General features: G+C 42.2%; 1 protein-coding gene across 4 annotated transcripts in view; it reads right to left on the bottom strand.

Annotated features, from left to right (window-relative positions):
- Positions 1 to 13,593, bottom strand: part of MAP4K4 (mitogen-activated protein kinase kinase kinase kinase 4) — a 163,360-nt gene that overhangs the window by 49,281 nt on the left and 100,486 nt on the right. For all 4 annotated transcript variants that reach the window (XM_066545248.1, XM_066545249.1, XM_066545250.1 and 1 more), the window contains exons 4-7: positions 7,215 to 7,340; positions 6,340 to 6,450; positions 3,491 to 3,581; positions 1,837 to 1,967 (exon numbers count right to left, since the gene is read on the bottom strand). In XM_066545248.1, coding sequence (XP_066401345.1) covers positions 1,837 to 1,967; positions 3,491 to 3,581; positions 6,340 to 6,450; positions 7,215 to 7,340 — 459 coding nt within the window. The remainder of the gene's footprint in view (positions 1 to 1,836; positions 1,968 to 3,490; positions 3,582 to 6,339; positions 6,451 to 7,214; positions 7,341 to 13,593) is intronic.

Genomic DNA, 13,593 nt, shown 5'->3' with positions numbered 1-13,593 from the left:
GAAAACTGCAAGGAAGGGTTCTTCAGGTACATAAACAAACATGCAAGAACAAAAGGAAAATAGAGGCCCACTGAAAGGAGAGGTGTATTAGTCACTAACACCACTGAAAAGGCAGAGGTTCCCAAAACTTACACCTCTGTCTTTACCACAGACTCCCAAAATTTACACCTCTGTCTTTACCACAGGCATTACTTATACCCAAAGCCAACATTCCTCCTTTAGCACCTCAGCTTTGCTTAAAACACTACAGAAAAAGAGCCCTTCAGTGGCAACTTTTCAAGATACCACCTCTGGCCAGCACCTCTGACTCAGGAGAGACCAAACAAGAGCCAGGAAGATCAAACACAGGGAAGAGATGGAGGAGTCCTGGCAAGGAACCAACTTCAGAGAGTGACACAGCTTAATGGGCAAAGTATTGGAGGAGACCGCTGTTGAAGAGAGCTGTTCTTGAGCAAAGCAGTCTTCATTTCTGGTCATAATTGTGATTTTTTTTAAAATTACTTTAATGAGCAAATATGCTCTTCATGCACTACAAGCAAAGAAGCATTTCTAAAGATCATATTTTCAGACCCAGCAAGGCACTCCCCTCTTAGTCAAATGCAGCCATTTAAGCTAAAGTGCACACCCCCATGATCTTAGAGAACCTTTCAAACAATAATTTTTTGTGAACAACCATCCTACAGGCTCCACCAGGAACAATAAACAGGTATTCTCAGAGGAGAGGAGAGTTATTTTTCACATCACTACTGCATTAACAAATGTTGCAGGGAGTTTTTCTGCTTAATTAAATCATTTAATAGCAAACCTTCCTTACTAATAATAACAACTCTATCTGGAAAGATATAAAACATTAGCTTTAGTACAATGAGATGCTGAATGTAAAAAGGAATTAAATCAAGAGAAATAGGATCAATCTGATCAATCTCAGTCAAAATGTCAAATAATCTGGGTGTTTTACGAAGATTTAGACACACACAAATGTACTGATAGCTAACACTATCAGTCTCAGCAAAATTATATAATTGATATTCAGCTCTATAATTCATTGTAATGCCTTAATCTCTGGCTTTCTGATATCCTTGCCCTTGGTTAAAGATGGAACAATACATTAGTCCAAATAAAGGTTTCTTAAAAACCAAGAAAGGTTTCTTTCCCTGTGCTCTCATTAAAGTCAGCTGAGAGGAACTTTCAAGATTACAGTATGCTTTCACTAGATATATTTAACTTTAAGTACATATACCTAATATTCTTAAGGGTAGTGCAAATACCATCAAGCCAATTATGGTTTTGCAGTAATTAAATCCTTCGTTTGCAGCAAGTTACGTAAAGAATGATCTTTGTTAAGAAATGTTGTGATGGATAAATTTCTATCAAAAAAATCATGTATATGCATCCTGAAATCAGAAGTAGTTGAAAGAGTTCTTTCTGTACTTCAGTGGCTCTCCAGACGGTGGTTCTATTTAAGGCAACATCTAAAATGTATTGTTCTGGGTTACCACAATAACTGGCACATCGTGTAACAATTTAAAGTACAATCATTATGCAAATCGAAAACACCAGCATTTCCAGGTAAACTCTTTTTTGCCTTCTCTAAGCACCTACAGCACCCTGAAGTCCTGTATTTACATCTCAAAACTACAATAATACAAGCAGCAGAAAGTGTTAAAGGTCACAATTTGATAGTATCCTTACCTTGTACTTTGGTAATAAGAATGTAACTACACAAAACAGTTATTACTCCTATAAAGCATAAGAAATCTCAAAAACTGCCATAGTCCATGGACATTTATATTGCAACTGTGTGTTTTGGGTTTTTTCTTTGAACAGGACTCTTACTCTGTAATCATATGTAGCATCTGGATTCTCATCACAGGCAATAACTTCTGGAGCCATCCAGTAGGGAGTCCCAATGAAAGTGTTTCTCCTGCCAACTGTCCTGTCCAGCTGAGCACTCACACCAAAATCCACTGTGGGTGGAAAAAGAGCAAAATTAAATAAGAGGGGGAAAATAACACAATGATTACTTTTGCAAAGTGATTTGAAAACAAAGGCCTGTAGATGGGAGGACCATGCTGAAGAGAATTAAGATGATTAATCCTGAGGCAAGTGAGCCCTCATGGTTCACACACAATGTGCTTGGGCACAAGTGTCAAGGGACACAGCAGCACACAATCACCTCTCCTGTACCCCTCACTGGTGTGCCTGGACAGGAGGAGAGCACAGCTGCAGAAGTACTGCCTGGGAGGCTGAGAAAGGGCTGTTTAGACCCTTCCCGCATGGTGAAGGCAAGCACCTCTGCCTATACAAAAAACAGCCACTTCCCAAAGGTACCTCTCATGCTATGGGGAAATGGCATGCATCAACACACCCCTTTCAGCTCACCGCATTTTCTGCTCTAAAATTGGACAGCAAAAATAACCTGTTGTTCAGCTAGCTGCTCTCTGCTTTAATGCACAGAGCAGAAACATCAATGAGAGCAAAAGATGAGAATTATTCAGGAAGTGCTAACTTTGGCCACACATGCACACAGGCTGGGAAAGAGATGCCCATTTCATTACAAAGCAATTACATTACAAAGGTGTTTTCTGCCTTTCATTTTGCCCTGCTCATGACCACAGTGCTATATGTCCCTCTATACCAGTAACTGCATCTGCCCTAAGAGGGCTGTGTCAGCCTCACTGCACCCACCATCTGAGTGGCACTGAGGAACTGGTGGAGGCCAGCTCAGTGGAAGCAGTGGTTTGGAAGCTACTGTGCTCCATTTTGGACCAAATGAAGGAAAGCTCTCCCTAGTGCTTCCTCCTCCAGCAGCCGGGACAACTTCCCATGCCTCATGCTGCAGGAAGGTGTAATGCAAAGCAGAAGGGATGTGGGCTGGGTGGGAGGGCTTCAGCATGGCTCTATATTTAACCAAAAAAAGGTGGCGAGTGTAGCGTGATACAAACACAGAAGGTTGACATGTGCACTAACTGAAAGAGACAAATTAGAGAGGAAATAAAAAAAGAGTATGTCCACTTGGCAGGAGAGAAGAGGCCAAGGATGAGCACGATTTTCAGCAGGCATGCCAGAGCTGGAACTGTGGCTTGAATTCGATGCCACAGCTCCCTTGAGAATGCTGTCCAGATCATATTTTTGTGTCCAGAACCTGAACAGCAGGTGCTATTTTAATTAAAGCTAAATACAAGAGAGACTCCTGTCACTTCCCGAGTCTAGAATAAAGTGAATCAGAACAGACTCAAGTTACACACAGCTCAGTAGGGGAAACAAAATGATCCCTGCACTGATTCTGGCATGAAAACCAACATCTCCAAACCAAATTCAACAACAACCTGTGCTCCATCCTCTCCAAGCAGGAGGAAATACATACAGGCTGTCAATCCACATGGAACCACTGACAGAGTTGCAGGGCTCTTAAAAGATGAAATAATTTGGGAACATCATAAAACCAAAGGCTGAACAAATGAGGAAATGGACATGTGTGCCTACTTACCAAGTTTCACTTCTGCATTCTCTGTTAATAACACATTTTGCCCTTTGATATCCCTGTGAATCACATGATGGGCATGAAGATGTGCCAACCCCTGCATTAAGGAGAAGAGAGGAAGGAGAGAATGTTCAGAGTTAGGCTCTTGGCTCAGCAACAGACTGCCCATACCCAGCCAGCCCCAAAGGTCACAGCACTGTGCCTTGACCTCTTGCAACTGGGTGCAGTGGGACCTGCAGCACACCACCCACACAGCTTTTGGTGATGAAGCAGAGACACAGGCTCAGATCAGGCTCACACAGCACCTAAATACAGCCCAACATCTGCACTGTGCAAACACCTCCCAGCTGTCCTGTGAATAAAGTTCAGCTCCCACAAAGTCTCCAAGTAATTACATTCTAAATGACATCATTGTCAGTGTATGCTACTGACTTCTGATGTGCACAGGGTCACACAGAATTCAGCTGGGAAGGAAGTGGAAGGAGAAAGGAGGCAGCACCCACATGTATATATGCACCCCGAGAAGGAGGTGGGGGGTGATGGACTGGCAGTCATGTTTGAGGGCAAGGGAGGACAAATTACAAAGACATGCTCTACTGCAAAAGTGCAGTTCTCTTCTCTAGCCTCCATAAACATGAAACCAGATAAATGTACCTCAGGAAAAAAAAAAAGCAAAGTGAAAAAAAAAGCATAAGCGTTATACTTTTCCAAAGGAAACAAAACCTCCTGGCATATGGTGCTTTTTGTTGAGACAGCACCTGGATACATGCCCCAAAGCATTAGCCATGTGGAGGGAGGGCCGAGAAAGACATATGTTGCATTTTACTCTCTAATGTAATTGGGAGAACAACAGGCAACCCTCTTAGCAACTGCCTGTATTTTGGGTTCTCCTCAGTTTTCTGCTCGGAAAATTGTAGTCTCCAGTGGGATCATCTTGCCTGTTCGTGTTGCCCTCACAGTCTTTTAATGTTTTGTGAAAAATAAAGGAATAGAACCTTTACAGCTGCAAGAGGTTAAGAGAGTAGTGGTTGCTGTAAAGAAGTATTTCTTAACACATGTTCTTCATTAACTGATCATTGACCAGTTTTCCTACATAACCATTGGGCTGTTTTCCTTTTTTTAAAATAGGTAAGGAGTGTGACAAAAAACCACTATCTACAGCTTCCCTTCCAAAGGTCACAAGCAAATCAAGTGAACAGCTGATGTCCCTGAGACCCTTCACTGACTGCTAATGCTAAGTGTGGTCTTATTTTTCACAGGAATGAAGGCTTTTCCACAGCTTCACACAGGATATTTTTTAAAGCCTTCTGCTACTCCAACCAAGCCAGAGAGATAATCATCTGTTCTCTCCAGAGTACCATTTAACCCAACTGAAAAAACAGATTTGGGGTTGCAAAGGCCTAGCAGGAGACAGAGGGGCACATCTCCACTCTCCTGCAGTCCCCTGACCTTTCCAACTACACAAGGATTCACTGGGGCAACCTTCACCTGTGTCTCCACCTACACCAATCTTTGGCACTTTAGCTCCTTTTAACTTTGTGTTACACCACCTGTCTCCTCCACCTCTGACAAACTTTCTGTTGAATCAGGGTTTGAAACATCTCATTGCAATGTGAGTTTAGCACTCCTTTTTTCCAGATATTCCAGCTCCTGATGGTCAGTAATTAACAGTCTTTTCTCACTGGAATGAGAAAATAGTTCTCCCTCTTTTCTGAGGTAAATATTTTTTTCCTCTTCTCAGCAAGTGTTTGACTGCTTTATCTAAGGAGGATCTAGGATGAATGCAACATAGCATAGAATACCTCTGAGCCCACATGTCTCTCAAGTCAAGGGTAAGATGCTCCTGCAGAAATTAGCTTTCCTCATATTAAAGCATGCTAACCATTTGTTTTGAAATACAACTTCTCCTTTGTAAACAACTTAAAATGTGCCAGTCAAACACCAGCAGCTGGACTGTCCTCTAGCATTTGAAATTAGAGCAAGAGACCAGAACAGCGTGCCTCCCTCCATCCTCATCTTAAAAATTGCCAAGGCAGAGCAAATGTGTAACGCAGACAACAGCAACATTGATTTATGCAAGAGCCAGTGCTCATTTCCTTTAACATAAAGCCCTTCAGAACTTCATTTATGATTAAGCAATTGAACAAACATACTGTGTAGTGGTATGGGTAGGAGGCAATTTGTTTTACAAAGAAGCACGAGGAAAACCATCCCAGATTTACTTAGTGAAGCAAAACAAATGCCAATTCAAAAAGCACTTAAACTGTACCAACTGGAAATTAAATATTAAGAGTAATTAGCTTAAGTTGCAATTTTAGAACAACTGGTAAGCTGCAGACCTCTTCCTGAAAAACTTCTGTAGCACTGCCTGCAAGCACGGCACAGGCACAGCCACACATGACAGAGCTGCTTGCTCTAGACAGACTGCAGGACAACACAGCATCCTGACTGCTGGCCTGAGCCAACAGCTCTTCCTCCATGGACTTGATTAGGAAAGAAAAAGGCAGCTGCAAGCATATTTAGAAAAGCCCATTCTGTACCCTACCGTGCTACAACACTGTTTCAGCCCCAGGTCTCAGGGACACTGTTTCACAGCTTCTGCAGCAGGCAAGGTCACTGGCTCCTCTATTGGCTTCTCATGACTAGAAATTGCAATTTTCTGCAAGGCTTCTGCTACGATACAGCACAACTGACACCAAGTTAAATGATGTGGAGCAGACATCTATCTGCTCCTACGCACTCTCCAAGTGATGACATGGCTAATGGGATTGCTCAGAAACAGCTTCTTGCAGAACCTCAAGCTAGGCTGCATTTCTGTCAGCCTGTTTCTGCGTGGGGCAGGCTGCTTTTCTTACCCGGAGAATCTCTCTGGAGATATAGGCTATCCAGTCTTCTTTCAGGGTATTCCCTTTTGTGTTCTTCACAAGGTCTGTGATAGAGCCAGCTCCACAAAACTCCATAACAAGCTGCAAAACAAATATCCGTGCACAACCAACATTAAACACAGATCTCAGCTGTATAGCAAAGCAAAATAATCAGGTTACAGCATTAATTTGGGAAGCTCTTGTGAAGTAGAGAATGTATTTTACATCTCTGCCTGGAAAATGGATTCAACCAAATGTCTTCAATGTGTGTTAGACATATATGGAATATGTCTCACATTAGTTACCACATTTTCAAGGACTGATTTAATCACTGTAATTTAATGCTGGGAATCTGGATTTGCTCAGCTATGCAAAATACATTAGCAGTAAGAGCACATCCAATGCTGAAGGAATCAAACTCATCACATCACTGCAACACTTCTTATCCTTTAACTTCCATGTATTTATGGAAGAACGTGCTCCCTGCCATTTCAACCCCAAACTTCAGTCCTCTAGAGAGTGTAGATGAGGTGGGATGAAAAATGTAACGGGTACAATCTCAAATGCAGCTTTCTTTTTACAGTCACATATTCTTACTGCTCAGCTGTCTTGTTCCTATGAAACATGTTACTATCCATCTGGGGAAAAAAAAGTTACTTAAAGAACAAATCCACTGCTTATAGCAAATCTTGGTTCAGACATCTCCTTAAGGATGTGTGATTAGCCTCTGTGATTCACTTATCTAGCAGTGCAGGCAAGCACCAAACTCCTTTAGTCTGTCATTCCATAAAGTGGTATTTCTCTCATTATCAATCTATATCCAATAGGGAAACACTTAGGAATATGTTTGAAAAACATCTGCTTACCCACAGTTGGTCATCATGTCCTGGAGGACTTTTCTTAATGAAAGCACCATAATAAGTTGCAATATTTCTATGATGAGAATATTTCTTTAGCATATTAATCTCCAGCTTGATTTCTTCTTCTTCATCCTTTGGAAAAAAAAAAATAAAACAAACCCCCATATGTTTAACATGCCCCATGCATTATTGATTTATTCCTCACTTTCACAAAAGTACATTTTTTCTGAACTTCAATTTATACCAGCACCATGTTCAGTAAACCCCTCTGATGTTCATGCCATCAAAATCCTGTCTATTGAGATGGTCTAAAACAAGTCTTTCCCAGGTTTTTAGTAGCGCAAAGAAACAAATAAAAGATGCAATGGATTTGACCCAGTGATGGAACATGACATAATCTGTTTCAAAAACCCAACGCTTGTAGCAGCTTAAGTAAATCCATAGCTAGCAGGCTGGGAATTTATGACAGAGGAATATTATTTCCATCTTCCTCAATTTTTGTCCTTTAATTTTATTAATTTTAACCAGTTCTATTAAAATGCCAGACAGTGGCTTTGTTAAACCACCTGCCAACGCAGGTTCCCATCTTGGTGCCAGCATTGGACTGACACAGGAAAACAGAGGTGGAGATCAGGAATTCCCCTTACTGCAAGAACAAGGCATTTGCCTCGTGCACAAGCTTCCTTCTCCTCCTCCATCTGCCTCTGTGGAGGAAGAGCAAGTGCATCAGGAAGAATGGGCCAGGAGCCCAGGCAGTAAACAGGATGCTGAGACACAAAGGCGGAGGAAGGATTTCCCCTGGCTCCCCCCGCTCCAGCAAGGTGCCAAGCAAAGAGCAGCTCAGGTGAAGGGAGGTCATCCCTCCAAAGAGCTGAAATGGGTAACATAATGAAACCACTCCTTAAAAGACCCACAACCTGCTTTTGAAGTGACAGTAGGACAAGCTGCATGGAAGGATCCACACGCTTTGAGGTGCTGTGTGAGCAGGCAGACAGCAGATACAAAAGAAGGAGAGGACACCAACCCACCCCCAACTCACTCTTCCCACACCTAGACAGCAGGAGTCTTCTTCAAACACCTAGCAAGGCAACAAATTAAAAGGCAGGTGGATACTCCTTTTTGCTCCATAATTTTATATCCAAGCAGAAAAACATCTACCTTAAATTGATTCCAGGAAGAAGCCAAAACTTCTCCCTAGGGTTGCTGGCTGATGGGAACGGTAGCACATACGCTAATTATTCTGTGATGCCAAAGCTGATTATATGATAAAATTTTAAGCTTAAACTTCCTTGCAATTTGTACCATGCTAGCAATCAAATATCCTATTCATGACATAAGCAGATGTTAATAGTAGCTTTGTGTTAACTCCTTATACACACCCATACACATGGCTTGAACAACAGACACCACTCTCTGCTACAAAGCTAACTACAACCATTAGTACATGCTACGACCATTTCAAACACTCTAATAGTGGGGTGCAACGCTTACTCGTAAATTATTATGACAGAATTCCCAAAATGCACCAGGGATAAACTATTCTTATCTTCTTAAGATGTGCCTTTGAAGTAAAATAGTGGGTATTTCTGGAAGACTGAACAAAATAGCAAGAAAACCTTGTAAATCAAAGTTCCTAGTGAACAGCAGCCCTGGGAGAGAGCGTTGTCAGAAAAGCTTTTTGAGCCAAAAGCTAACTTGGTGCTTCCTCAGCTGCTTCTGTTGTCCTTGCTTTTGAATGATTTTTTATTTATTCAGACTATATGCAAAAAGAAAAAAAAGAGAGGTGGAAGACAGGCTTATATTACACCAAACCTCTAACTGTGCATTTAGGCAAAAAGAAATTAAACAGGAGCATTGTTAAACTTGATGCCTTGGGACTTAATTGCTGATAGGTTAATATGTATAATTGGATTAATCTGCTATTTTGAACTGACTTTTTAGATAAAAATTACTTCCTACCCTCAGCACATGAACACAATAGCTTTTGCAATACAATGGGCAGGATGTCCTAAAGGTTGTTTGTGTTTGTTTATTGTAACAGCAGCCAAAATGACAATACTTAAACAGGATCTATTTCTGAAAAATGAAATAATAAAAATCCCAGCCCCCCTCCCCCCCAAAATAAAAAAAGAGTAAACAACAAAAAAGGAACACACAGAGCCAGCAGACTGCAGACAGTGACTGCTCTTTCAGCCCTCCACTGAGTCTGTGTCACAGCACCTGCTCAAAGGCCTGCAACAGAATCTCCCTGCAGCAATATCTCCCCAAGTACCTCCCTGAACTACAGCTAACAATGGTCCTACATTCATATTTCAGCTGCCTTTGAGCACTTGTCCACAACACAAATAGCTCCTCACCTACAGTTCAATCCAGTACAAAATGCAGTTTACAATAATAAATGGATTCAGTATTTTTTGCCAGGCTTTGGAAGAATCCACTTAGTTAGTATGGATCGATAAGCCCCTGGCAGTGAGTCCTGAAGACTCTGTGGCGACAGGAACTATTATGAGGAATAATCAGCACAGAAAAGGCTGAAGCACCAGTGTGGTACAGCAATTGGTAGAAGACTGAAAAAAGGAAATTAAAACAAAAAGTTGGCAAGATCAAAATTGCTCTGTTCCAGATTCAGGAGCATTTTTTTTTTCCAGGGTACAGGTCATTTCATCCCAATGTGGACATCTGAAAGAGGCCAAACAATGTGCACCCTACCAGTGTTTACTTCTCCCCACTAACTACAAAAGGAGGGTGAGGTCATTAACCAAGATCCAGACACCAATCTTGCAGACATCACCAGATGTCTCGCATCAGGGTGAGATGAGTCCCACCCAAAAATATCGCCAGATAAGTCCCTTTCCACACAGATCCCCTTATGGACACACGTGCCTCAGGGAGGGTACCCTGCAGCCTGCAGCAGGGATCCTCCTGAGGATTGGCAGCCCTCCTGGGATGTGGACATGTGAGTGTGTCAGGGGCACACTTCCTGCCTCAGAGATGGAAGGTCTGTCACCTCCTCCAGACAACACATGCACTGCACCAACACCACTGACAGTGCCTCCATTTGCAGAGGCAAGGGTATCACAAAAGCAGAAAATTAAAACTGATTGAGGCAAGAGACTGTCATTCTCATGAAGTAATACAAAAGTACATCCTTTTTTCTTGAAGGAGAGAGGCAGCTGGTGAGCCCTTCCTAGTGATTTTATGCAGCTGGCATCAATTACCACTTTAAGCCATTATCTGTGAATACAAACTCCCATTGAAACCCTCTTTGTCTTCCCTCTGATGGAGCTGGTGGAAGTGTTTTATACTTATACATTCCCTGTCTGTTTGTGACAGCACGTCTGATTACCAGTAATTTTTGCAGTAAGCTATACTTTTGCAAAACTCATGTGGTTAAATCAAGCTTGGAGCAGCTTTCCTCTCCCTTTTCATGTGTTTCCCTTCAGAGACTAAATGGACGTGCCAGCATCCCTAGGGGTTTCTAACTGCAACACTCTTTTACCAAAATAATCTTGCCTGTAAGATTAAAACCTGCATATGACTCCCACACAGAAATCCACCTATGTACATTCAGATAATTTCTAACCATTTGAATCAGCATACTGAAAATAAACCCACGTGTGTTACCTCTCAGCCCACCACCCAGCAGAACCTGACCAGCTTACTTACTGCTCCACCACAAAGCTCAACATCCCTTGTTCTTCCATTCATCACTGCACAATATCAGCATGGGATTTTGTGCATGCAGATGGCAAATCAATGACTTGTTTTTATTGCTTCAGCAATTACAAAATTGGGATTTAAGTAGCAGAAGATTTAAGTATTTGACCGTGGTTGCCACTGGAGAAACTCGCAGTCAAAAAATGCTACTAGTGCAGATCCATGTAAGGAAGATTATCAGCTGTTTTCCAAAGGTAGCACTCCACCCCCTGAAATATCATGGAAAGAAAACACTGCGTATTTACGCAAATTTTTAGAAGACAAGGAATTCAGAAACACTTTGCTGGCCATTTTTGAGGGATGGAAAAGAAGTAGGCTCTAGAAGTGTCAGGATCAGGGAGGACATAACCAAAGGGAAAGTCACTTCAAGTCTGTCCCTAAACATCACTGTCTAAATGCCTCAGGAGACCAAGCACAACAGTCCTAACCTATTCCAGCACTAAAACAGGTATGAGACCCCTATGAGAAATTGTCTCTGAGAAACACACCTGGAAGAGTAAGGGGGAAATAATACTGTTTCCCAGGCTCTATAGCACAATGAAATTATTTCAGGAGCTGAATTTAAAAAAATAAATAAATAAAACCCCAAATTTCCCAAAGGTAGAGCAAAGACATGTCTCAAGGCATGTAAGTGGTGACTTTCCATTCAAACTCCCTCACCTGGAAGATCTGTCTGACTACTGCTCTTGGCTGGAAGTTTATTCTGCCAACCCAAGGAGGAGAAACTCAGTATTATCTCCAACTACTTATTATGATGATGGGAAATGCGAATGAGAAAACACAGTCCAGCAGGGTTAAAGCAAGACAATGTTCGGTGATAAAGGAGAGAGCAAGTTTACTTATCCTACCAGATGATTTATATGTAGCTCTAAATCAGTGTGAAGCAGAATACAAATTGGTCCTTTCAGTAACTTTGCTTTCTGATTTAAGAAATGAGACATTGACAAATCTCATCTCTCTTCTCACAAATGACATCCAGTCATTTCAAGCTACAATGAAGGGGTTTTTTAGAATTAATATCACTACCAAACAGTGTAAAATCAAACACCAGCAAAACAGAATGGAGTGAGGAAAACTTTCAAATCTCCTCTCCTTTGCTTTCCCAGTACTGCTCACAAAGCTCTGCCTGCCTATACCCATGGAGCTGCCCTGCCTGGAGAATGGCAACTAGCAATACTCTGCCTGAGGCTTCAGAGTAAGCAGAGTTCCTGAGGATCACGAGCTCCAGTGGCAGCTTCTGACATTTTGGAATCTTGAGATCACAGTAGAGTTGGGATCTGTGTAGAGCAGCAGGCAGCAGCCTCAGCCCAGCACTGGAAGTGAAAAGGCACTGCTAACCCATGGACTCCCAGAGCAGTGGAGAGGAAACCAGTCTGCCTTCACAAGCATCAAAATGATAACAACTTTTCCTTTCTTTTACCATCTGCCCCTGACACACTAATTGAAGAAAAACAGGAGAAGTCCAAAAGAAACCCAGTTTATTTTCCTTTCTGCTTCCTCTCACGTTTCACTTCTGCCTTCCACTCACATTTAAAAAAAAAACAAAAAAAGTCCTAGAAGACACCAAAACCACAAACAAAAATCTTCCTGAACAAATCAAATCACAACACCAACTTTTGCAAACCACCATTCTGTTTGAGTGTCACAACCTCCCTCCTCTTTGCACTCCAGACATGGCCAGCATCCATTTGGAGCAGAATCTGTCCAGGACAGAGAAAGTCTGAATAGAGCCTAGCACAATAGGTGACCTTTTCTGCTGCAGGAATCCATAATATATACACTCGTTAATAAAGTTCTCACACACCAGGGAGATGTTCTGGCGAGGAAAGCTGGGGCAGTGTTGCACACAGCACAGCACTTGAAGTGGGAGCTGTGGCGCTGCCTCCAAGCCGGGAAGGAGGCTGTAATTTCAGGAGGAACCAAACCACAAGAGAAACGATACTCCAAGTGGGTAAGCCCCTGCCAGTGACTGCCAAGGTAGGAAGTTTGTATAAAGCAGAGCAGCTTGCAGTGCAGAGAGCGCAACGTGGAAAAACGTGATCCTCTCCAACACCACAACCAAGTGTTGGAATTGGGAATACGACATAAAATAGTTGGTAGAAAAAATATCAAACACAGGCTTCTTGGGAGGGAAAGTCTAAACTGTTTTAAATAAAATACTTTAATCAAGAGATGCAATAAATATTTAACAAGTCCTTATAAAATCCCTTCTAAATCTTAAATTTCTTATTACACCCCATCCTTCTTGAGAGCTTTTTACAAGCCTTTGAGCTTTGTCACCCTCAAGCTAAAGACCTCATGTAAGTTTATTTCCCATCTGTCTCTCTCCTGTGTTACCTTCTCACTCCCAGCATTCTCTGTGCCTGTTTCACTTCACATGCAAGGTCTCTTTTTCACAGACACCTTGCCCACATACTCTTCCCACCTTGGCATCAGCAGGTTAATTTCTCTGCACTGTCCTTCAGGTCCTTCCCAAACAAAGACTTTTCCAAGGCCTTCAGACTGTATCCTCTTAAGAAAGGCATCCATCATGCCACACACTCAGTGACACTGAGGGAGCACTAGCCATCCAGCAAGCAGTGGCACGGGTGCTGAGCATCCCCCACCACTGCTGGGAGGGTGCCTCAGCCTCTGCCCCTCGTATACATAACAGCCCATGCAGAGAAAG

This window comes from Molothrus aeneus, chromosome 2 (assembly GCF_037042795.1).
Source record: "Molothrus aeneus isolate 106 chromosome 2, BPBGC_Maene_1.0, whole genome shotgun sequence".
NCBI classification, from domain to species: domain Eukaryota; kingdom Metazoa; phylum Chordata; class Aves; order Passeriformes; family Icteridae; genus Molothrus; species Molothrus aeneus.
Note: the sequence above shows the minus strand (reverse complement) of the source record. Positions and strands in the feature narration are given on the sequence as shown.